Source organism: Hoplias malabaricus, chromosome 1 (assembly GCF_029633855.1).
Source record: "Hoplias malabaricus isolate fHopMal1 chromosome 1, fHopMal1.hap1, whole genome shotgun sequence".
Classification (NCBI taxonomy): domain Eukaryota; kingdom Metazoa; phylum Chordata; class Actinopteri; order Characiformes; family Erythrinidae; genus Hoplias; species Hoplias malabaricus.
Genome location: NC_089800.1, coordinates 39001918 through 39028247, shown reverse-complemented (window position 1 = coordinate 39028247; position 26330 = coordinate 39001918). Strand labels below are relative to the sequence as shown.

The 26330-nt window shown below is 38.1% G+C and overlaps 1 protein-coding gene and 1 long non-coding RNA gene across 5 annotated transcripts in view; one reads left to right on the top strand and one right to left on the bottom strand.

Annotated features, from left to right (window-relative positions):
* Positions 1 to 24821, top strand: part of caln1 (calneuron 1) — a 92827-nt gene extending 68006 nt beyond the window's left edge. For all 3 annotated transcript variants that reach the window (XM_066662512.1, XM_066662510.1, XM_066662511.1), the window contains 2 exons: positions 15877 to 16033; positions 21055 to 24821. In XM_066662512.1, coding sequence (XP_066518609.1) covers positions 15877 to 16033; positions 21055 to 21182 — 285 coding nt within the window. In that variant the 3' untranslated portion in view covers positions 21183 to 24821. The remainder of the gene's footprint in view (positions 1 to 15876; positions 16034 to 21054) is intronic.
* LOC136689624 (uncharacterized) lies at positions 17293 to 21186 on the bottom strand. Of its 2 annotated transcripts, XR_010801729.1 has the most exons (5): positions 21005 to 21098; positions 20557 to 20625; positions 19365 to 19623; positions 17898 to 18030; positions 17293 to 17808 (listed from the first exon to the last, which is right to left on the bottom strand). It is a non-coding gene; the product is annotated as an uncharacterized lncRNA (long non-coding RNA). The 2 variants fall into 2 exon arrangements; XR_010801730.1 differs by lacking the exons at positions 19365 to 19623; positions 20557 to 20625 and having other exon boundaries at positions 21005 to 21186.
* Positions 24822 to 26330: the final 1509 nt, after the last annotated feature.

Sequence of the window (26330 nt, the reverse complement as noted above, 5' to 3'; positions counted from 1 at the left end):
AATACAGTAAAACTGCCAGAATGTTTCCAAAAAGTACAGTGACAACTATTTAGGCCATATCACCAAATGGAATTCCTCCATAGGCTGTACATGATACATGAAAGGATACCACTGTATCTGAAATGGGGAACGCAGAAAGCAGGAATTGATTGGTGAATTGCTGAATAGTTCCTTTAGAAATACATGTAGAGTAATGCGGTAGTCTACAAGCCATCTGGGTCGATGGCAGATGAGGCTCAGTGAATTTACATTCATGGGATGGCAGGACTGTCTTCAGTGTCATGGACAGCATGCATATGAAAGCAGTGGAGCAGATTTTAATTTCAGATATGGAAATGGGGCCATATGGGGACACTCACTGGACAGAAATACCCTAAACTCAAAGACAGGCAGACACATACTGGGATTAGGCATTTCAGCTATACAGAAGCAGTGTGAGTGTGAAACTTGCAGATCCAGTGACTGTCCCAGAAGAATTTGTGTACTGATTGGCTTTAATGACTCTTTAGCTTTGTTCTTGTAGTTTAAAGAGAGGTTCCCTCTTGCTGATGGGTTCATGATTCATATTTATTAATAGCTGATGGTTTGGCTGCTTGCTGGTTAGAGTGTATGCTCTTTGAACATAGTGTGAGCTGCAATAACTTAAGGAGCTTAGCATTGCCTAAAGCAACTCAAGTCTTTGAGCCCTTTGAAAAACTTCTATTTTTTTTCCCTGACACTTTTGGGTGCAAAAAGGGTTCTTGCAAATTTGTGGTGTTGTGTCCACTACAGTTGGTGCTTAAACCTTAGAGGCTGATTTACATTATATTTATAACAAACATATGGATAGCTGTGTTTCATTCATCGCATGAATTATGTTGTGTTTGGGCGGTTCAGTATATATGAGCATAATTAAGCTCCGTTGACAAAGATTTTGCATAAACCTAGCATGTTTAAGATCATAGTAAATTCAGGCTCCTGCAGATGGCATTTCATGAGGATGATCGGGTTATGAATAGCTGCAGGGTGAGTGACAGAAGTCTTAGGTTTGGAAAAGGTTTTAAAGTGCAGTGAATATCTCATTCAGTTTGTGGAAAATAGATAACAAAGCATTTTAATGATTGGCAAAAAAGGAATGATTGCATTTGGGTGTGCCATATACCACAATGTGAAGGAAGTAGCTGCCTTTGCCATTGTAAGGAAGTGTACAGTGTTACGCTGCGCTGTGTATGTGTGTGTTTTCTCTCTCTCACTATCTCTGTAAATGTATAGGTTCTGCAATCTGTTCCATTCCATGTTCCAGTTCGTGTATTTGTTCACCGTCCAGAGTCCGGTCCACCATCCAGTCCACCATCCAGTCCATGTGTTGTCTGTCATCACTTCGTCTACGTCATCTCGGCGGGAGTCATAAATACGTGTCTGTGTACGATGTTAGAGCTCTTTGTTTTGTGCTGTGATTTGTATTGTGTATATTGAATTCTGTTTGCCTGGTTTTGACTTTGATCCATTCCAATTTCGACTACGAGTTTGTTTTTGCCCTTTTGAACACTGATGCTAGATCTATCTTTTGTAAATTTTGTGTATATATTTCACCAGAGTAGGGTTGGCTGCCGTTTGTTTTGGGAGTGGGTTTTGTGTGTGTTTTTGTGTATAGACAGGGAGGAAGGTAAGGTGTTGTCTTTTGTTTCCTTTTGTTTACACTTAGGTAAGTTAGAGCTGTTTGTGGGTCAGTTAGGAGGGGTGTTTGTTTGTTGTTTTTGTCGGCTAAAGGCCAGCCTGAAGTTCACTGGTGTTTGGTTTCATTGTACATATCACATTTACAATATATATTCTATTCATTATTCATTCTGTGTTTCCGTTTGTGTCCTTTTTGTTTCACCATTTACATCTGCTACAGTTATTCCCTTCATATATATTAATTTCAACCCATTCCTCATTCTGTTACGGCTCAACCCTAGACTGGGTCGTAACAACAGTCATATGGATCAACCAGCAGTGGCAAAAATTCCATTCTACAGAAAATACTCCTGAGAATTGTGGCCAAAAACAAAACTGATGTACAGGGACCACTGATGTGTTTCATGGCTTCCATACAAGAATTGCTTCTAGAAGTCAATGCAGGTTCTCCACAGCTAATTTCTGAAAGAACACTCCACATAGAATTGCATACCATGAACATAGGAAGCAGAGTGGCATGCAAGAGGCTTTTTCTCACTTGTGCCCCCAAATTTGCGGACAAAAAGACACAAAATTGGACTGTTCATTGAAAATGTACCTGTGTGTGAATGATGTAGGGTATCATGTTCATTGTATACCTCAAGAAACCTTCAATGAGGACTGTGTGCAATGTATGGTTTAATTTGGAGGAAGTGCTGTGATGTTCTGGGGGTGTTTTAATATTGTGAAAATGTGTTCTTTACTTGGGGTCATGGTAAATTTGAACCACAATGCCTGGTTTTGCCTTTTGCTTATCATCTTACTGAGGAACATAACATTCCTATCCCTGAATTCCAAGATGATAATACTTGGGTTCACAAGGCAGCAATTGTAACTGATTGGCATGGTAATGACGAAGGTATTCAGGAGCATTCACACATCTGGACTGGCCTGCAAAATCTCCAAACCTGAATCCGCTTAAAAATCTGAGGGACTACCTGGAGCAATAAATAAAAGTGCAGGAATTGCATCCATGAAATCTGGCCAAATAATTAATGTAAGCGTGGCTGAGCTTTGATGGGCTGAGCTTGTTAATACCATAGCAAATCAAATTGCAGTTGTTATTCATGCTTGTGGAAGTATTGCACACTATTAGATATGTTGCATATACTATATGGCCAAAAGTTTGCACTGGTCTTTCAACATTTCTTTTGAAATCAGGCGGATTAAGAGGGATTTTGCCCCATTTGCTGCACATTTTCTAGTCCTCAAGGAAGGAATTGGACATTAGGCAGTACCCCTACTGAATTTGGTTACTTACTGGGTGAGCTGGTAAGCACTGAGCTAAAAGAAAATCTGCAGTAGGTATCAACCTCACACAACATTGATCTGTCCAACTCAATCATAAACTGTTCTGCAGTCATTTTAAATGTCATAAAACAAGGAAAGTGTCAGTTACCCCTTTTTTCCCCTCAAAGTAAGGGACTTCATAAAGATTCATGGGAATTCATGTTCAGAACAGGCTATGAGCTGCTTTAGCATAGAAAGGTCACTCAGATTTGCAGTCCAGACTCAGCAGTGAGGCCGGATTTGGCAACTAAATAACAAAGGAAAAGGGCAGAGGAGCACAGGGGGAGAGAGGAACAGAGGCAGTGGACACCCCTGTGAGTGAGCACAGCTGCAGACTATTTGATATGACAGCACTGTCAGCTCATACATTTGACACAAGCCATGTGCCCTGGTCAGTCTTCACACAGTGAGAGAGAAATAACTTCTGTGACAGAGATATGGGCTAATAGCTAATGCCCAGCTTATGCTGTATGGATTTGACATAATCTTTCCACTGCTGACTAATATTCTGAATCATGGCTATTTTGGATCTGAACTGGATACTCTGTCAGCGCAAGGGGTAAATTATGCCTCAAAATACATTTAACAAGCTGCCAGACTTGCCAGTTAATTTACCATGTCTTACAGTATGAGCAATGTTATGACCTTATTTGAGTAGGATAGCATCTCTGCTGTTGACTTTCATAATTACAGCTATGTGTAGAGAGATTACTCTCACTTGTCACACATATTAGACTAGATTTTGATTAAACTTTTATCATCAACTCCCTGCTAATGTGTGATCAGTGAACAGTTTGTACACAATGTTCATTGTCATATTACATTAATAAATATTAACTGAATCCTTCTAATCACAGAGAAGTTGTTCTGTTTGTATCACGGTTGACCAAAAAATAAGAGAATGAGAATAAGAGAACATGCATGCAAGTAAATTTATTTAAAACAATTAATAAAAATAAGAAACAATGCATAATCTGAAAAAAAACTAAGCTGGAAATAGAATAAACAAACTAAGATAAAGTCCACAAAACTAGGCAGAAAAACATAAACCAACTGTGAACCAATGTGAGGTGAAGCAAACATATGTACAAGATCAGACAAAGCAACACTGAAAGCAACGGTGTGTGTGTGTGTATATATATATATATATATATATATATTCTAACTTGTTCTCCACAAGTTAGAAGGTTCTGGCTGCAGACATGCACTCTCTGCCTCACATGCACTGCCAGCATATGCATCACATCAGTGCACTCTCTGCCACGGAAACAGAATTACGTTGTGTCTGTTGAGGAATACATTTGTGCTTGATGTGCATGGCCGGTGTGAGACTACACTGATTAATGCAGTGTATCGTCCGATGTGAAATTAGCTTTATGATCAAAAGTTTGTAATATTTGTCTAACGTTTTGTAACTTCAGAATTTTGTTTTTGCCACAGTATTTATTTTAATGCAAGTTACATTTTATTTAGGGTTTATCTATTTATTAATTTTTGTTTTTAATTTTAATATTAAAAAAAAAAAGTTTTCAGAAATGTGGTCTAATAAACCGAAAAATTTGACTGACCCCAAGATGTATTACTTTTTAACTTCATATTTGTACAAAATTAAATACATCTTCAGTAACCAAAATTTGATACAAGGACAGGAAATCTACACAGAATAAAAACTCATCTTTGTCCCGTATTACATTCAGTAATGATAGTACAAGTTCAAGAAAAGACATGAGCTTAACAAAACAAAACTGCTTTACTGCTAAGAGCTTCAGCTTGTAGAGATACATAGAGGACATGCTGAACCGGGCACGTTCCAACTTACAGAGAGACAGGGACTATGTCTACTAAACGCACCATATACCATTATTCTACACTCATAATAATGGGGTGAAATAGTGAATATGGGACCCTAAAAAATATAAACAAACCTTCCACGATGATAAGGTCTGTTTTATTAGCAGAAACAGCAAGCTATTGCTCAGCTGCATGTAGTACATTTAGTGGAAGCTGTCATCATATGTAGCACCAGAAATAGCTACACTAATGTTATGGTCATCATATATAGCACCAGAACTTTAGATTACACTGCATTAAGATATCCCTTGACTCGTAAAGCAGAAACAGCTAAACAGTATCTTTCCGCTGTGCCGTTTCTGTCATTGTGGCAGAGTGTGCATGTGATGTCATGGAGGCAGAGATTGCATCTGGCAGGATGTTCATTTCTGCAGCTAGGCTTTATTGCCACAAGTTACATACTGCAGTTTTCGCAGTGCATAGCCCAGAGTAGTACAAACAGAAGCTCTATACTTCATATTGTAGGTTAGTGGAGCTTCACAGTGATTTTGAAGCTGTAAGTTTAAGGTAGAAATATTACGTAATGTTCCTTTAATGTAATTTGATGGATAAAATAATTTAGTTAAATTCAGTCAAAAACATTTTATGGCTTTGGAAATTTACAGTCATTAAAAATATGACTCAATAAGTGTTACATACTACAACATTATTTGTGCCAAAAATCACTTCTGATTTTCTGCCCTACCTGGAAATGGGGAATGGATGAAACCTTTGCTTTGATTTAGTTTACTATATCCCATTGTGTGTCATTGTATGTGTCATCCAAGAAACTGCAGCCTGTAAGGACTTGCTATGAGTCACATCAAACAAACTTTCCACTGCTCTTAATAAAGTGTCCCTAACAAAAACTCAAAGGAGAAGAAATGAATATCTTCAGTGAATTACAAAGTTTTGACTTGAAAATGTGCAGTATATGTTATACTGACACAAGCTCCTGATTTAGTGGCTGATTTTGGCTCTCATCTCTGAGATGCTTGAATGCTTTTAAATGTTTGAAAAATAAAATATTAAGGGTTTTACTCTACATTGGCTATTGTTGAGTTCTCTAAAACAACGCCATGACCACACAACGTACCCTGTCCCTTCTAGAATGAAAGTGGTTATCATTAGCATATCAATTCAGAAAATGACTTGTTTTTTTGGACTGAGAAGTAAATAACAGGGTACAACACAAATGCAAAGTCTGAATTAAAATGGTATTATTATGTGCAGTCATTACTGTAGTGCTATTCCTATGCTGCTTTTATGGGCTAAATGCAGCTTTAAACAAATAGAAACCTCATAGAAACCTTTGGTCTGTTGGGTACAATGAGGCTTTACATGCAGCAAATTTGGGGTTTAATGGCAGTAAAAAAACAACTTGAAATGGTTGGCAAGAATGTAGTTAGGATGCTAGCTTTCACAGCAGCTAATTTTGCTGAAACTGATTAAAATGTCCCTAATTCACAAATCTAATTTTTGTTTAATGTGGAAAAATGGATTTGAAAAATGCTACACAAACTACAGGCTAATCAAATTATTCAGGTCAATCAGACTTTCTGTAATAAACAGCTCCTTATTCAAGGCCAGATAAAATCTGATTTTAGGTTTTTATAGGGACTTAATTGAATGCAAATAAGTACTAAGCTGCTAAACACTGAACGTGATTTGCACTCAAACCCTTCAGACTTTAGGATTGGCTCAAACTTGCATGAAGTGACAGATTTACATGGGCAGCCAAACACGTCATGTCAGTAATATCATATGTCACCTTGTGGATGAGTTAACCTTGTCAGAGTGGGCACCCTGAATTTGTACATAGTTTCCAAGACTATTAAAGGATTTTTGACTTCACGCTGGCTAGAAGCATGTGATTGCTGGGTTAACACATGACTGAGGAGTTGTGCAGTGTGAAGAATTGTTACAAAGCAGGGGTTTTACACAAAATGAGGCTGGGATCCATTTTGCTCTTCCTTTCTATGAAGGTGGACAAGGCACATTGTCCTTTTGCTTGTCTGCGTGCCGATATTTACTCTTTACATCTACTCTTTATTCTGTTTCTTTGTCCTCCCTCACTGCAGGGTTATTAGCACATGCCATGCTAATACCCTCTCTTTTATTAACATGCTGCTCTCTGACATGTTGGTGAGCCTTGATAATGGAGTCATAAATTGTAGCCTTGAGGGCGTAAAAAAAAGGGGGGGGGGTGATTGGTCCTGTTGCATAATGCAGGCTGTTAAGAGATTGGGATCAATATTGTTGCTGAGCTGTTGCTTGAACAACAAGGGCATGTGGTTCGTTCTGATCCTGGGCTTAGCCAGGCAGCCTGGCACATCGTAACTCTGTCGCACTCGGGGCTTCTTTTCATTGGGAGCTCCGTCAGATTAAAGTGCTTCTCGTCCATAAATTCACCAGACATGCCTGTACAATTTATATGTGTGCAGTGCATGCTAGAAAATTGTCTGGTAGGTTAAATAATTCGTTGGCATATTGCTTTTTATGTGGTGTCCTTCAGTAGGCCTTTATGTCTGGTATGTCAGGCTGAAAAAGCCATACCCCTACAGAGTCAGTAATCCCTGTGATTTAATGCACTTTATTGAATATGATTTTATTTGTACTGCACTTTCAGAAACTTTTAGAGTAAATTACAGACAGCAATAACAGGGATTTCTGAAGGTAGTCTGGCAGAGAAACTAGCTGCACTAATCATAATTGTAATGCATTTTCTTGCATTACGCACGGTATATGGGCTAGATGAGAATTTTGCTTGGGTAAAGAGAAGAGCTGCCTATCAAAATTCAGTATTTTTATATCAAATTACCAAACTACAAATGTCCATATAATTCAACACTAAACTCATTAGCAAATGACGTGCAACAAGGAACAAAAAGAATCTACTGATCTGTATTAACGCATGCACAGCTAAAATTCCCAAAAAACAAAATACCACACGAATACACAACAATTAAATATTACCGTCACCGGTAATAGGATCCCACACATACACAGGGAGAACACACCCCCAACCCCTCACAGATAGTGACCCACAGTCGGAGATGTGCAGCATGGTGCATGACCAAGTTATCAAAAATCATAGGTTTTTAAGGGAAAGTTCTTTCTATATTTGGTTGCAGATTTCAAGAAAACAATTACATTTTTTAATGATATGATAAAATGTGATCAGGGTTAATAACTAAGAAGGCAAAACATGTTTAAAAAACATGATTTTTATCTTGGGTATCTTTAGAAGGCAAGATATGAACAGGGAACACATTGTTCTTTTGGGTGGCACTAGTAATTTAGCCCTTTTTGCTCTTCATTTGGCCTTTCATGAGTTGACTGAGGTGAGGTGCTATGGGCCTCCAGAGCATTAGTTTCTCTTTACCAAGACTTAGTGTTGGCTCAGGTCTCAAAATACTTGATTCATTTCAGCATACACAGAGGCACCTGCCAAACAAAACTGAGATTAGAGAAGCCTGTTCTAAAGTTTGATGTATAGGTCACTATGGCTACTGTTGTTAAATTTTATGGTAAACAATATGATATTAACCACATAATTAAAAACTACTCGACTGTTACACTTATATCCACTATTTATCTCAAATGCAGAACAATACTTTTATGCTTTTACCTGCTATATTGCAGGAGTGTGTTAAAATGCCATCAGGCATGCCCCCTTAAATTCTGTTCTGGATGGCTGCTTGTGGTAATGGTGGAGCTGTGACTCAGGGTGGTCTGCTAAATGGCTTCAGGAAATGGAAAAGCAGTCTCTCTGAGGACCAGAGCTCAGAGATTTGCCTGGAGAATGATGGAGGGTGTGTTTTCTTCAGGTGCTCATTGCTGTTTTGTATTCCTGTCAAAGTGTCTGCTCAGAGATGTTCATCATTGTCTAAGTATCCTGGACCAATAACCAGCACAAGAACAGTGGCTTAAGCCTAATTGAACTGAATTCTGAATATAGCATCCACAGGCCCTGTGAAGTCCAGGCACCAAGAAGTGGCCATAACTTACACTTTATTATATTTCATATCTCGTCCTCCAGAGTGGAGCTTGAGGATGTCCAGGGAATAAAGTCATGCAATGGTCAGACAAGGTCAGACTGCTGGCAAACTGGACTCAGAGGTTTGTAGGTATAAACTGGCCTGATGAGTTGATTTATGACTTAAAAGAAGTGCTGCTGCAGGATGAAACTGAAAGCAGGCCACCCAGTCAAGGGTAAAGATTTCATTTCAGTGTGCGTTTATGTAGTTAGAGAGTGGCAACACTGTACATTATTTTACAACATGATAAAAAAGAAACTGCAGGAGAGTTCATATAGTGCAGTGTGTTTTATGAATTCTGATTTATGAAATACTTTTTGTATAATTATTTAATTGTTCACATGCACTCACTCCCTCATGCTCTCATGTAAATCGTGCTACAGGGGTATAAATCCCCCCAGGCATTGAGCGGTGAAGCTTTGGAAATGTGTTCTCTGGAGTGATGGATCACCATTCACATACCACTGGGAAGAGACTGTGGCTGAATGCAATCAAATTCTCAAACACTGTTCCAATATCTAGTCTAAGCTTTCCTAGTAGAAGCAGTTAAAAGGGAGAAAGCAGGAGGCTGTTAATGCAGTGTTAATTTTAGCAGTTAATTTTTTGATCTAGTTTTAGTCTTATCTTTTGATTACAATGTGTATTAAATTTAGTCTAATTTTAGTCATTTGAATAGTTTAAGTCTAGTTTTAGTCAATTTAATAAAAAATAGTTGTAGTCATTTATTTTGAAAGGTTTTCATAATTTTCATAAATGACTGGCCTCTCTCATTGCCCTGGCAACAGTAAACCGATGGAGAATTTTCCTCTTTTCCTTGTGACTTCCTGTTTCCATATCAGAAATAACAGATTCATTTATCTGCCTTTCACATTTTCATTAAGGTTTTATTAGTTGAAGTCTTCAAATTTTTTTCATTGTTGCTTAGATTTTCGTTGTAAAGAATGTATATAAAATATATTTCATCAACAAGGGTAGCCTCAAAACCTTGATTTTAATTAAAAATGTTTAAGAGTGTCTCCCTTCTTTTTACAGTTATTGTATGAAGATACAATATTCACTTTTGACACTGTTATCATTTACAAGCACAGGCTGAGGCTCATAGCTGTGGTCAGGTTGTGATATGATTATGGTTAGGCTGCAGGGCAATTGGCCACAGCTTCTGTGCACTACAGCAGCAGTGTCCATTAGCACATTGGTAATTGGTGTTTAACAGATTTATACTCAGCAGGAAGCATGTGTCGATACACCCCACGCTGTTTTACAGTAACAGCTCAGTACAGACTGACACACTGTAACCTTAATCCCACTACTCACAATACACAGAATTGTCAATGTGCCATCACAGTGCATTAGCCTGAATATCTTGCCATGTTGAAAGTTGCCATGCTGATATTTTTAGAACAATTGGTGTCATACTTTCTTAGATTTCCAATCACCAAAATGTCATTCTTGGAACCAAAATTGAAATATACACCATTATTCCTAATAAATAATTCTGTTTAATAAGAAAACATACTACTTTATGAAAATTATTTTGAGTGCCCTGAAATCCGTAGTACTGACATCAATCTGGATATAACTTTCATTTTTCTGCATCAGAAAATAATTAATGCACATAATTTAATAGAAGCCTCCACATCTGCATATTATATTTTGTTCACAGCTTCAAAGTAAGTCGGTATTAAAGTGCAAGAACTTCAATATATTTTACCATTTACTGTGTATAATATTGTAAAAAGATTGAGGTAATTCAGAGAAAGCTCTCTCTGTATATGGTGAAACTTTTGAAGTGCATGACATTTGAGCCCTCAAATGGCTTGGCATGAGAAACGGTTATTCTATCACAATAAATACAGCCAAATATCTGATTGGAAACTCTTTGGAAAAACTTTGCAACATAACACACTCCACTGCTACATCAAAAAATAAATGCAAAAAATGCATCTCAGACAATAGAAACATGTGCTTTGTTCAGAGTAGTCCATGTTTCAGCTTGACATAGGATGGAGGATTCCATGCTAATGGTGAAAAGGACCATCCAGTCTGTTGTCTGGGATAGGTGCAAAAGCCAGCATCTCTCATGATTATACGGGTTGCAATGGGTGACATGCCTACGTGAGAGGTTTCAATTAATGTGGAGAAACTGCCTTCAGTTTAAACTCTCTTTCTCTCTCTCTCTCTCTCTCTCTCTCTCTCTCAAATATCACTTTTTTTTTTACCAGAAGAGAGAGAAATCTTCTCAAATACACTTCTGGAAAGCATATATTAGCTCAGCGCACATAGCTTGTGGCTGGCACATTAATATGCATGTATTCTTTTAAATTGTTCAATGTTCAAACTAAAAATGCATGAGGCAGGTTTTTTGTGTTGAAAAACAAATCAAGTAGTGACTATTAATTAATTCATTGTCTGTAACCACTCATCCAGCCTGCCCGCATTTAGTGGGCACAAGGTCGGACACACCCTGGAGGGCGCACCAGTCCTTCGCAGGGCGACACACACTCAAACATTCACACCTATGGACACGTTTGAGGAGCCAATCCACTTATCAATGTGTGTTTTGGCCCTAAACTGAATATTGGAAATCATGAAATCCTGCTTAGTTAGTCCCGAAATATAAAGCAAGCTATCAGAAAGTAAAATTGATCCTGGCTCATATGCACTCATGATGGTAAGGGCTATAATGCAGTATGTGTTGGTGAGTGTGTGGTGTTTTGTCGCCAAGTGCAAACTTTGCAGCAAGATAATAGTTTTTCTGAATTCTGTTGTAGTACTAGAGGTGGATTTTCTCGCTTTGTTAGTGCAGTCAGTGCAGTGGAGCAGAAGGGTAAAATCTTTTTAGCTTTGTTCTAAAGCCTCAGCTTTATTTAGCCCCGTAGATTGTGATTGTATAGACAGTTCACTTCACTTATGACCGTGCTCTCCATATGTTAAAACAAAGGACACAGAACAGATCATAGACCAGACAGCCCCCTGCCACGCTCTGCACCCCCCCCGCACACATTCACCTTTACAAAGCTTAGTCACTGCCTCTAGTTCTGCTGTTAAGGCTTGAAGGTCATTGTGACTTTGGATCCAGATATATAAATGCACTCCACAGTTTCCAAGAAGAAAAAGCACAAGGCTGAAAAGAAAATGCAATTTATCTAGCCACGAGACCACCGACTGAGTTTGCTGACCACCCCCCACTGTTCCACACTGAACCACGGGTGCAATAATGTCACTGGAGTTATGGCACTTCTCTAGCCATGGGTCAGTCAAAGGTCACATCAGTGCCATCGAGGTTTGCTCCAGTTCCCCTGAAGTCCCTCGCCAGCTCTCAACACAGAGCCAAGCTGCTCAGCACTGCGTTCACAATTTGACAATTTTGCTGTATTTGTTGCAACATTTGATGAAGGAAAATGATTACTATACACCCTAGAAATATGACACTGAACTGTGTCTAACTAGTATTGCCCTAGTATTACAATTATACAGCAATAATTTATTAACAAAGCTTTGTGCTTTGTCCATATTGAAGGTGAGGTGTTACAAAGGTACTTGAGACCTTAAGCATGAACAATTTTTTTCTCTTTGCCTCTTTTTGTCTTTGGCATAGGGATGGAGGGAAAATCTCAGTTGAATATTTGTTGCTTTACCAGCAGCTGAATGAATTCCTCGTCATGCTAATTGTTTTGTCTTTGGCAATTTTGTTTTCTTGTCAAGCCTAGGAAATGGCAGTAATATTTCAGTGCTGTAAAAGTGAATTACACTCTGCAACTCTATTATAAATATTATATGATAATATATTATTTATATAAAATGCTGTGCAAAGTCTTACAACACCTGTCATTTATTTCGGTCATATCGCTTTCAGAAGAAAACGTTATGACTGATAGTGGCACAGAAGCCACAACAACTGAATATAATGTTGCACAGCTCCAAAGTTTAGTTTTGAGGCTGTAACAATGAATGTGACAACAATTTGTTGTTGTTTTTGTATGTATTATTTGTTTTGCTTTAAAGCTTTATCTATGCCTGAAATAACATATGCCATTTTATTGGATAAATAAAAATATTCAAGTCATAAAGATCTTCTTTAGCTGCTCACCAAGGAGTGCATACACCAATATTGGTTACATCCAAATAAATAAATAAATAAATAAATAAACAATATAAAAACCCATGGAGAGTTTCACTTTATTGGGTGAATTGTAGCCACATGTATCAATTTTTTGTCATTAAGTACTGGGCGCTGAGACAACAGTCCAATAAGCCAAGTGGTTAGTTGCACACAGAAATCTGGTGTGATTTGGTATGCAAGATACCATCAGATATGCCCTTGTTCAAAATAATGATAAAAAAAAATCACAGTTTGTAGCTTACCTGTAGTAGTTTGTTGTTTTGGACACTCCTGAAGTGATGTTGAGCAAGTTTGTCTTTATGAGAACACCAGCAACTAAATTTAATACAGCTTTTTCGGTTTCCATTCTCAGTAATGACTAGACTTATTTTTTTTTTTTTTTTTTTTTTTTTTTTTTTTTTTTTTTTACTTATGCAGGCAGATGATTTTGTATCTCTTCTCCTCAGAAATATCTTAATTTATGCTTTAATATATAAAGAAATATATTAATTTAACATTAATACTTTTCCACTAACTTTCACAGAACTGTACAAATTATAATTTCTCCAATAAGTCTTTTTTCGGTCCTTGCTGGAGCAGCGTGACCCGTGGCTCCTCATGAAGCTGCTTGACAGAATGCTCAATATATTCCAAGCTACATCAAAGCAAAGTGGGACTACCTTGCAGAATCTAAAGCTTTAGAGAGCATTGATATTTATTATTATTTTCCTTTTAGTACAAAATTCTAAATACATTATTTTATATTGTTGTTGGGTTTTTTTTTCACTGTGTTTCTGTAATGTCAAAAAGCCTGAAGAATTGTAGGAGGTATAGCTTTGACTGGTATTTTATGTAAAGCATGGTAAAGTCACATTTACTTACTTTACACTTTAAATAAAATCATGTTCAAGCTTTAAGCAATGATAACTCTTCATTTCTACACTTTCACTTTCTTTCATTTCCTTCATTTCTACGCTTGCAAAAAGTGTAACAAAATGATAACTTAGTGACGTTGCACATGCTGTGGCTGTAACAATTTATAGCCTTTATAATAAGTTAGACATTGATTAGACACTGAATCTTTTGGTACAATACTGAGCAGAATGACTTCCTCTGTCTGCCCCAATTTTCTTTCCGTTGTTGAGAAATTGAAATGAAAAAGAAAATTTCATTTGGCAGCCTCTGTAGTAGTGCCTACTTTCCTGCTTGTAAGAGGCTTGATGATGTGGAGTGTTAACTTGTCACCAGCAGCATCGCTTTCTCTGTGTTTCTGAAATGACTGTTTATCCTTTAACCTGACAGATTTGTAAATAAGGCGTTACGCTGATCTTCCGCTGCTGTAATTACCTCTCTCTGAAATATCAATTTGTATGATGGATGATGCTTCTGCGATTTAATAAATACAGAACATATACAGATCCATACAAGTGACAGAAAAACACTAGGCAAAATATTGGACATGGGGTTAGAAGGAAATGGACAGATGCTTATAATTTCTCAATGTGTCATGGGCAAATGCCTCAGCCAGTGACTTCAGTTCCATTAATTAATGCCTATTTTCACAAATTATCCTCTGATATTGTGCTGCTTGTCCTCCCATCCAGTGAATAGCTACTGCTCTTCTGGAATATTATAGATTAGATGCTGAAACATTGGTGTGAGGATTTGATGGCATTTAGCTATGTACCGGTGTTGGATGTTTGCATTTGTATCACAAATGCCACTCTCAACACATGCATGAGGTATTTGATGGAGATCCATTACTCCAGAGCCAAGTACTCAGGGGCTTTATTACCCTTTAGATCACACTTAGCATTGAGCATGACTACTTTTGGCTCATGGGCAGCTGCTGTGCAAAATCTTGCAGCTTCAGTTTTGTTCATGTGTCTGTTATCTTCCTTAAATATAATATAACACAGTTTTAAATATAATACAGTTTTAAAACAGCGGAGAGAGATGCCTGAGAGAGAGAGAGCACGACGAAGCACAAATGAATCTGCATCAATTTCTTTAAAACAAACTATAGTATTTACATTTTTCAAGCATGTTGTTATTTATTTTCTTCGTATAAAACAGTCCTAACACCTTTCAAACGTCACTATGTTTCACTTTCTTTGTATTTAAATGAAAAAGTAAAAAAATATATGGCCTTTACTCCCTTTAATCTATACATTGGCATCTGTACTTCTATATTTTTTTCAGAAATGATTAGCTGTTACCTGTTCAGAAGAAAATTAGCCAGCTCTGCCTCTGTTCTGTAGTGTTGCTGCTTCTAAGCTGCCTCCACTTTTCAAACACAGGGCCAATATTTCCTCTCATTTTACTCCCTCTGGACATGGAGATATTTAGAAGGGCAATGGGGCTTTGGGTCCGGTAAAATATAACATTAACTCTGTTCACTTGGTCATTTCATGGCTGCAAGACTATATATACTGATAATGTACTATATTATATATACTAATATACTGCTTTAGCAATGCTGTGAGAGGCAGTAGTGTTTTAGCTTTGACTGTTTCTTTAATCTATGATCACACACACTGGACATTTTATTATAAATATCCTACAAATTTCTCCTTTAATTTCAGTGACAGTTTGAAGGTACCGCCAATATTTGTTTAAAAATATACAATCATGCAAAATCATCAGAATTTTCTGTCCAAAATGCAGACGGTGTACAGAATCAGTTTTGCATAATACATTCAGAGGAAGAAATCGCAGCTTGCAAACATTTTGGCAGCATGTAAAAGTCTTTAATTTATTTAGATTTTTGTAATTGTCCCCACTGCAGTGTAGCAAATATAATTATTCTCCAGCTATTGACTCAGTCTGCTATATACACAGTGACTTGTCCTGCAATGGTGAAATCTCTGGAAGACAAGTTTTTATTATACAATTTTTTTTCCTCCTCCTGTTTTGCAGTTCGACATGCAGCGGATAACATTGGAAGAACTCAAGCACATCCTGTTCCATGCCTTCCGGGACCATCTCACAATGAAGGACATTGAAAACATTATCATCAATGAGGAGGAGAGTCTGAATGAGAATTCTGGCAACTGCCAAACAGAGTTTGAGGGAGGTGAGTTTATATGCACACCCCTTCAAGCTACCTCGAACTCCAGCCCAAACCCTCTTGGACACTTCTCTGAACGTGGTCTACGATAGTAAATTAGGACTTAGCTCCCCATCCTACCATTTCTTTAATATAGTCAAAAAGTAAGTCATTATTATGAAAATTTCAATCACAATCATGAGAATTATTTTATTACTATTTTTATTTTTTGAACTTATTAATGCAGAAGATTTTAACACATTCCCACATTTTTGGGGTATGACAACAGAACCATTTTTGTGACCAGGACAATCTTAATGCTTTGAAGGGGCTGAACAGATTGATGTGCAAGAAGAGAAAAAATAAATAGAAAAATTCAGTTTTACAGAATTCCTTTATAAGAAAATTTGGTAAGGGGCACCTTTGTTGGTAAATAAGATGATAATATTTAAAGCTGTAAAAAAAAAACAATAACAAAATCAGCTCAGATTATTTTACTTCTCCTTTTCCATTGTGACTCCATTGAGATTTTTCTTCCATTCCTTTTCGATATGCCTGCTACAAAAAAGTGATCTTGTGATTGAAACAACCAGCTACCATCTTACTATGTATCACTGGTGGTGTCCTGCTTTGTTTTTCTTCTTGTTGAATCCTTCCACCTCATGGAGAATCCCCAGCATGCTAAAATCTTTGGTACCACATTCATGGCCTGTGTCAGAACACTACAGCTTGAAACAGACTATTCCCAAACCTTTCCAGGTTATTAAAACAGGAGGAAAAAAATGAAAGAAGCCTGCCTGTGCAGCTTCTTTCCATATTTACGAGAGTCACTCCCTCCCTCACAGGGCCAGTCGTGTCAAGCTGAAGGTCCCTCTAGTCTACAGTCACACAAGAATTTACTACAGTACATAAAGACTTGCTGAAGCAGTTTAATGAAGAGTTCATTCAAAAAGTTTTCAAAAACCTTCATGTAATAAATATTAATAATATAAACTTTAGGCTTAAGGACATTTTACCTGGAAAATTTTAAATATTTTCTTCTTACAGTGGGAGGGAATAGAGCTCAAACTTGCCCAAAAACACTACCACAGCTCTAAGGATATTCGTAACCTCGTTCATAGACAAATGAAGACAGCAAGTAAATATTGACACTGATTTTAAAATGAGCTGGTTTGTGTACATTTCCTGAAAAGTCACACTGTCCAATGTGTGTTCCTGCCATGTGCTCAATAATTCTGCATAGGCTCCAACATTCCAAATGATGTTTTATTATTATTAATGTTATTAAAAGTATTTGAATGTAAATTGTATTTAAAATTGAATACATTTATTGATATACTGACAGGCTTTACATGTCTCAGAGGAAGCGTGTGCTTGTCTTGCTGGTTGGCAAGGTGTGATCAGTGGATAGCTAACAAATCTTACCTAGCTAATGGAACTGGAAAAAAAGTTAGGGATATAGTTATTTAAAAAAATGCAGTTGAATTAATAAATATATTTTGCAGCAACACAGTGGCACAAAAGGTAATGTTGCAGTCACACAGTTCCAGTGTCCTGGGGTTGTGGGTTGAAACCCTGCTCCGGGTGACTGACTGTGAGGAGTTTGGTGTGTTCCTCTGGGTGCTCCGGTTTCCTCACACGGTCCAAAAACACAGGTTTGAAGGTGGATTGGCGACTCATAAGTGTCCATAGGTGTGAGTGAGTGTGTGTCACCCAGCAATGGACAGGAGCACCCTCCAGGGTGTGTTCCCACCTCACACCCAGTGAGTACAGGTAGGCTCGGGATCCACCGTAACCCAGAACTGGAAAAGAAGTTACAGACAGTTACAGACAGATGTATACTATGCACTTTGTTAAATATTTTAAAGGATTATTTAAATTAATTCTGTACCTTAAAATAACAGTTTCAAAATAGTTGTGATGCTCCACTTCCCTGTAATAGGGAGAATAGAGCCTGTGTTGTTGCTACTATGGGCTCAGCACTGCAGAGGCTGCATTATGTAGGCCTGCCTTTTGAAGGAAACCTATATTGCAATAGAGCACATCCTTACAAAAATATATGAAATTCAGTTACAGACAGATATTAAGTGTGCAGGTATTCTTTTAGGATTGTTTAGTGATGAAGGCAATGTTTACTTCTTATTCTCCAGCGACTAATTCAAATTTTTCATTGAATCCTAAAAGGTAAAGCAGATACATTCTGTCATTCTGTAACTGCTGCATTGAAAACAGTGGAAAGGACATTTGAATAAAAGTCCAGATACTGCTTTGTAGTGTTTGACTGGCTTAAAAATGGTTATTTAAGCATTATGGGATTATATTCTGATATCTGATATCGGCCAGTTGTGTCAGAGAACATCAGACTTGGCTCAAAAGATGTTGATCCACCCATCACTAGTAGATTAGTATAACTGAAGGAGTTTTGGTATAAGTTGTATAAAATTATTTTCTATAAACCGTTTCTTTAAAGCTACAGTAGAGGTGTTGGTTCTTTAAGAGAGTAGACAGTCTGGGTTGTGCTGCTAGTTGCTGTAACACGATTCAGCACAGAGGGTCAACTGTTAAATGTATCAGAGACATCCTTCCATACCCGCCCTGTATAGAAACTCTCCAACTTGCAAGCAACAGCAGATGTCCTCGACCCTAATGGCGCACACTCACACACCTTCTGCTGGAAGCCTGGTGCCAGCTTCAATCATTCATGATCCACCTGCACCTGGACCAAGCAGAAGCCCTGCTAACACATACGGCCGCAAACAAAAAGGCTTTAGCTCTTTACTGAGACCAAGTGACTATCTCTCTACAGAAACCCGTTCTATAATTTTTAGGCTGGGGTGTATGGTAATGGAGTACATCTGGATATAATGGTACCTTCAGTCTGTTTCAGGACAAAAGAACAGTAATTGGATTAGAGAGACATTATTAAAAAATTAAAAAAAGGTGTGTTTTGCAAAAATCTGTCTAACAGAGAGTAATATTGACTCAGGTAAAATAAGAGATTTTTAACACATAAAACCAAAAATTCCAGGAGAGAATTTGAACTCAATGTATTTTTCTTTTTATTTTAAGATTTTAATCTTTGTCATTATCTACTGGGGAGTTCTGCTTTGTTTTCCGAAGCCTTTTCTCTGCTCAGGGGTAATCATGTCTATATTTATGTACAAGTATGTCATCTTTATTATTATTTATTATTTATCCATTATTCCACTTAGGTTTGTCCTCAAAGTGAACAGTGAGATACTTCTTAGTTCTAGATCAACTCTACCGCAGCACACGGTGTTAGATGTGGCTAGGTCTAGATTTTTTTCAACAGCTCACACACACACACACACAGAGATACATACAGACTGCAGAGTACCTGCGTTCTTATTATTATGCCTCCTCCGTAATCAGGCCATGGATTTGCTGGAGGCACATAGACTTGCTGACTTGTTGCTTTGTGTCCAAGGAGGACTGGAGTGTTAGAAAATGATCACAGGTTGAGGCTGCCCTGCAATCTGTGTAATATCCACTGCTGTGTTCTCAGCCCAGGACCCTGGGTGACCCTCAATACTCATGCAGCACTGCCCAAAGCCACAAGTGTTCTATGTGGACTTCCATTTTTTTTTGTACTCAACCTGTATGGTATCACATCAATGTCAAAATTAGAGGGTGCTTGATGGAAAATATAAATAGATAGATTTAGATAGAACAATGAAATGCAGTTAGCACCTACCAGAAGGGTAAATAGTAGCACAGTGCAAAATGGAGGGTAGTGCAAGTGTTTTTGTGCACTTGAGAGGATTTTTCACATCTGCATTTTGAAATAGGAGGGTATTTGACAGGGGTGGGGTGGGATCAGGGTCGCTTCTCTCAGTGAATGTTAATGGCTGATGTCTCCTGGTTCTGTGACTGCACGCCTCATACGCTGTATCCCATCTACTAGGAGAAACCTTTACAGTTCACAGCACTGCTGTTTTCCCCAGGACAGCACCAGAGCCATAGATAAACAGTAGGGATAGGGTCAAAATCCACTGTTTACTGTAGGTTCAGATCATAGTACCATGTGATAGTTAGACTCTCTGAATCATTTGCCAAGAGTCAATACCTACATCCAGATGCACAAAGAATCGATTCATTTGCGCGACTACTCCTGTTCTTTAGCTACATTTACTTTGTGTTTCGCCTGGTCTCACTGTACAGAGATCATACTCTGAAAAAAAATTATTTTGGACATTAGGTCATCTTCTATTTTCCATTTTCTCCATTTCAAAATGAAAGACAAATGTCCACAGTACTCATCCTCTGTGTGTTATTCTTTAGAAGTCTTCTATATGGTCTAATGAGGCAGGCACTCACAGAACTAGACACAACTAGGAGATATCAGCCAATAGCATTAATTGAGAGAAAGGCCATGACACCACCCCCAAACTGTCAAATTCCCTCCTATTCCAAACCCTCACAGGGAAAATCCTCTTGCGCGCAGAAAGAGCCAGAGGGAAAAGAGCTGTGTGCATAAAGGAAACTTTAAATTCGAGAGGGTAGAAACCATTTGAGAATTAATTTTCCACCTGGTCTTTTGACATTGATGTGTCAGTTGATAATGGAACTGAAGAGGACCACCAAACCTCTATGAGCCTCTATGTAGAAACAATATTTTAGAGAAACAAATCTGTTATTAATGTAAGTTGGAACACTAATGTAAAAAAGAAAACAAAGAATTAATATATGAATGAGTGACAGAGAGAGAGAGAGAGAGAGAGAGAGAGAGAGAGAGAGAGAGAGAGAGAACTTAAAACTTAATTGTACACCTAATATTCTAGCATGGTGTAAGTGGAATGCTTAAAAGTATAAAGTGCTTTAAACAATCCTGGCACTTATGCAGGATTCAATCAGCAATGTTTATGGTAATAATATGGTGTAAAGTTTAAGTGTGCATATGTCACCTATAACTGCATGAATTCTATAAACCCAAGTAGAGTGTAGGAAGAGATGATGTTGCTCTGACTCCTGACTGACCTTTCTGTCTGCTCTTGTCTTGTCTTTTTTTGTGCTGTGTCCATATGCAGTGCACCCCAAAAAGAAGAACCGGCAGACATGTGTACGCAAGAGTCTGATCTGTGCTTTTGCCATGGCCTTCATCATCAGCGTCATGCTCATCGCAGCCAATCAGATGCTGCGCAACGGCATGGAGTAGCTGAAGCACTGTGAGCAGGGCGAGGGGCGGAGCCTGCATGTGCATGTCCGTCTGTGACGTCATTTCCTTTTGCCTAAAATAAACAACCGCCACAGAAACGAACCAGAACTCGAACCTGCGAAAACATTAGATCAAAGGAAACCAAACACCTCGGTGAAAGAACAGAGGAAAAGGTCTTTTTTTTCCACCAGTGTTTTGTTTTTCTTCTGTTGACTCGAGTGACAGCCAGCAGGGGGCTGTAGTTCTCTAAGCCCCCTCCACCTCACTGGCAGGGACTTTAAAGGGCTGACTATGCTTTTCTCTCCTTTCTTTTCCCCTCTTGTGCCACCTCTGTTTCCTTAATGCAATAACATACAGGAGTCTGCAAGCGCCTCTTCAACCCGTCATCTCCATGGCTCCAGTTTTCAGCAGGGATTCGTTGATGAGCTGCTCTCAGGCACCGAATGGGATGGAGAGCCGCTGTAATTGGGCTGATCATAACATGCTTAGCAGAGAGGAACTTCAACATCTGCACCATAGCCTGTTTATTTGCTTTTACGTGTTTTTTGGACATGACATGGAAATATGAGAGGCCACAGCAGGAGCAATGTCTCTGTTCTACTTTAACGGCATTTAACTGGACACATCTTCAAGAGTTCAGGATGTTAACACAGATCATGTCTGGTCTCAGTGGTCCTCTGCCCTGTGTATTTTTGTGTTTTCTCTGCTCCAATACAAGTTGTGATTGTATTTTAATAACCCTGTTTAAGAAAAGGTTAGATATTTTTTGTGATTTAATGGTTAGACAAATTTAGATTTTGAGAATAAAGAGAATATAGACAGTAATTTAAGAATAAAATACATTTTTGAGAAGAATTCAGTTTTTCGCTAAAGTCACGATTTAGAGAATAAGGTCAGTATTTTGAAAACAAAAGGCCATTATTTCCAGTAAAAACAAAACAAAAAACTGTTAACTAAGAGTAAGAACTGAATCCTTCACTCTGTACTTGAACACATAAAGAGTGCTGCCGCTTTTTTGCACGTTTTAGCCACAGTACTTTCAATTTTACTGGAAATCAAGGCACTTACTTTTTTTTTACTTATTAATTATTGAAATATGAGGACTATTAAAAAATCTTTAAAAACAAATTTATTATTGAAATGTATTCGAAATATTATCATAATCTAAAGCTTTTCTTCTATAAATATTCATCAATTTTCCATGCCTCGTCTGAGTTGGAGGCGAATTAGAAGAGCAGAGGCAACAGTAAAATATGCAGAGGCTAGGACTGAAGCATTGTGCTTAGGCAGGGTTTTTCAGCTCAGTGCTTATGACCAGCCTGATGGGTCATAATTGTGTTCTACCCTTACCATGCACACCTGAATCATACCATGATACCAAGAAACAATGAATACTTGGTGCAGGAGTAGAGGAAGCTAACGCTTCATATTCTGATGGTTTCTTTGGTACATTTACATAGCTAAAGGTTCTATTCCACGAACGAAAACAATGCAGACATTAATTTCTCTGTAAGTTAGTCTTTGAGGGAGCCTGAGCTGAAGAAGATTGCTATCCATTTTTAAGACTGTATCTGATGGGCCTGAGATGGTCCATGGCTGCCTTCACAGTACTAGCTTCATCGCTCAAGTCCCTTTCTTTGCTCAGATCATAAAAAAATGACCCACATGCTCACATCAGTATTAGTAATGACCTTCGTTTGATCTATAAACCTCATGAGCAAGAAACAACAAACATCTCAGTGTATCTCAGTGTACTCTGGAGGGCAGCAATGAACAGCTCACCATCAGCTGAACATGATGAGACTGAGAAGAAAAAAGATCAGTTTGTGGACATTGATGACAGTGATATGTGCAGAAAGTACACTAAGATCTAACTGGAAAAGATTCAGTTTGGGGTTCCATGCAGCTCTGAACGCATCTGATCTGTGTCACAGCGTAAAGTATTATGCCACTTCATCCTGATAATGTGTAATTCTTCATGAAATGCATCTGCATGGCCACTCTGTCCCTCGATGCTTCCTGATCAAAGTGTCTCAGTGTCATTGCCCCTGCTCAGTTGCTGTGGCATGCTCCCTCATCTTGCCGCTTCTTTTCTTCTCCTTTCATTGCAAACCCTTAGTAACCATTACAGTGAGCTTTCCTTCTAAAATCATTGTCCCGATATTGCACACTTTAGAGTGTCCCGCTGCTTTTTAGACTTGTCTTTAGCTGAACTGCATAGGCAGTCCACGACTGTGATGGTGTCTTGAAATCAAGTCTTAAGAACCGTATTTGCGTATTTGACCACCTTCTGTGTATTTTTTTTTCTGTCTGTGGTGATAACCCAGTTCCACTGCAGAGTTGAACTGTGCATTTGAAGGCATGATCTGGACATGGCCGTAGTATTGTCTCTTAAGCCACAAGCTTCTTTGACACTCTGAGGTCGTGGAATGCTGTGTCTTGCCTAAGGACTCACTGGTAGAGTGGAGTGAGATTACAAAGGCGGGGTCAAACCCTGTGCTGTTAATCACTGTGCTATACCAACCACAATAAAGCATCAAGCATCCAACGGCTGCTCCTGCTCTGTGCCTGACGCAGCTTAGTGAGGGTTATTTTCACCAGAAAGTCAGTCTTCTTTTGGCTCCTGTATAAGAACCCCATGACTCCACGTTTTCCACCTGCGTTTTTCGTAAGGACTGCTCTCCCTGAATGCATGTGATCTTGTAGAACTGTAAATAGACGTCCACGTTAGGCAGATTCCGTATATGCATGACGGTCTCTAGGTGGATACACTCTGCACAGACAGCGTCAGGGGGCACAGAGGAGGCGGCTGAACCCAATACCAGTGTGCCAGCAGCTCCTCCAGCAGCCTCCCACTAAAGCCATATTCGTCTGTACAGATGTGCTGCAGAACACAAGCCGTGCATTTTCTACTCCTTTAACAGCAAGAACTAAACTACTGCTTGTGGAGACACTGTTTACCCCTTTTGCACTGAAATGCTAATCCTAATGTACTGAGAGAGACTGAGAATGAGTGTGCTCTACAATACAATGGCTCCACCTGGTGGTCTACATATGAGAACATGGCGTTTGTCTTCACACCGTCTTTGTCCTAACCAGAATATAACATTAGCTCGTAGCACTTGATTATATTGAAGACCAGGGGGTTAACAAGACACTGTACCATACGTGTTTGAAAATATTATTTGATGATAACTGTGGGATACATGTAGATACATTATATTTCAAATATAGATTTTTTTTTCATTAGCTGATGAATAGCTTGATTAATCTTTACATTTCAAAAGCTTCTTTTCCCTGGACCAAAGTTTTACAGGCATCCTTTTATGTTTGTGTGAAAATCTAGAAGACATTGTTAAATTATTAGGAGATGCTGGAACTCTGAGCCAGTGATGATGATAATAATAATAATAATAATATTAAAGCTAATAAATATGAAAATATATTGGGATCCTATGAGGAATGTTTGTGGAGTAGCATGGTGGTGCAATGGCTTGATAGAATCACTTTATTTACACAAATAATCACACAGTCGGCACACCTACACACAGACCCACAAAACTTTGCATGCAGAGTATCTAACCACATAGAATAGAGATGACAAATTCTTATAAGATGACCTAGATGATACTGTAAATATTAAACCCTGTATAGAATAATGCATTTATGCAATAAAAGATTTTTATAGTACTTATCTGGATGTCCTCTTCATTGGTGCTCTTGTTGTTGAACCACTGTAAAGGAACATTAACAGCGCTACCACTCTGGGAACTGAAAAAGCCATTACTGGTTTATTTAAAGTATATGTCGTCTGGGATTGTGGTCTGTTGGGGTTTGGGTCTGGGTTTGAGTGTATAATGCATGTGTATATTCTGTGTAAGTGAGCTTGGGTAGTAATTAATCATCAGCAATTATAGGATCATAAACAATATTATTGTGATTCATATTCGTTTATGACACATTCTAAATCCTTTCCTTTATTAGTAATAATACCATTACAATATCAAATGGACTAGCTGCTAATTTGGTGACACTTTATTTGGATAGTCTGCTATTAGACCCTCTACAATCAACATATATCTATAAAATCAACAACCTGTCAGGAGACAGTCATGAATCAGTTGAATCAATTGATTCACAACAACATGTGAATGACTCTATAGATAACAATTCATTTGGATAGCCCGGTCTGAAGTTATATATGTTTAGTAGATATGCTCTAGATGGTTTGTTGACTGACTCTATACAGTCTCTATCTCATGTATCATTTGCATATCTCCTAGAATTCTTTACAAGACTGAAGACATATGATCCAGTCTTTCAAATGTGTCATTGTAATTGTTTCATTCATTCATTGTCTGAAATTGCTTATCCAGGTCAGGGTCGCGGTGCGTCCGGAGCCTACCTAGAATCACTGGGCGCAAGGCAGGAACACACCCTGGAGAGGGCACCAGTCCTTTAATTGCATGTAAAAATTCCATTGCCATGTCAAACTTGCATGTTAAATTTATATATATATTTACAATCATTCTGAACTATGGTTACTTCTTACATAAACATATATATATATATATATTAAAGAAACATAATATAATTTAATAATTAACCATAGATCAGAATGATTGTAAATATCAACATCAATACATTGAAATGATCACAAAAATACATTCTTTTAAGTTTTAGCCTGAGGCTGAGGATAATGAAATTAGTTTTACAGATGTCCATTCATTCATTCATTCATTCATTCATATTCTGTAACTGTTTAATCTAGTTCAGGGTCATGGTGGGTCCGGAGCCTACATGGAATTACTGGGCTCAAGGGGGGACACACGAATGGACACTTTTGAGCAGCCAGTCCACCTACCAACGTGTTTTTGGACTGTGGGAGGTAACTGTAGCACCCAGAGGTAACCCATGAGGACATGGGGAGAACACACAAATGTATATCTCATCCTATAATTAAATATATATATATATATATATATATATATATATACTCTTAAGACAATTGTGTCAGACTTTTATAAGTATGTAAACCTGGTCACCAGTAGTAAATTTATATATCATGCGCATTCAGATACTTCCCTTTAAATTGATTATTTTCAGTAACCCTAAGTGCTGCAGTATTCTGTTTATCCTGTTTGCATG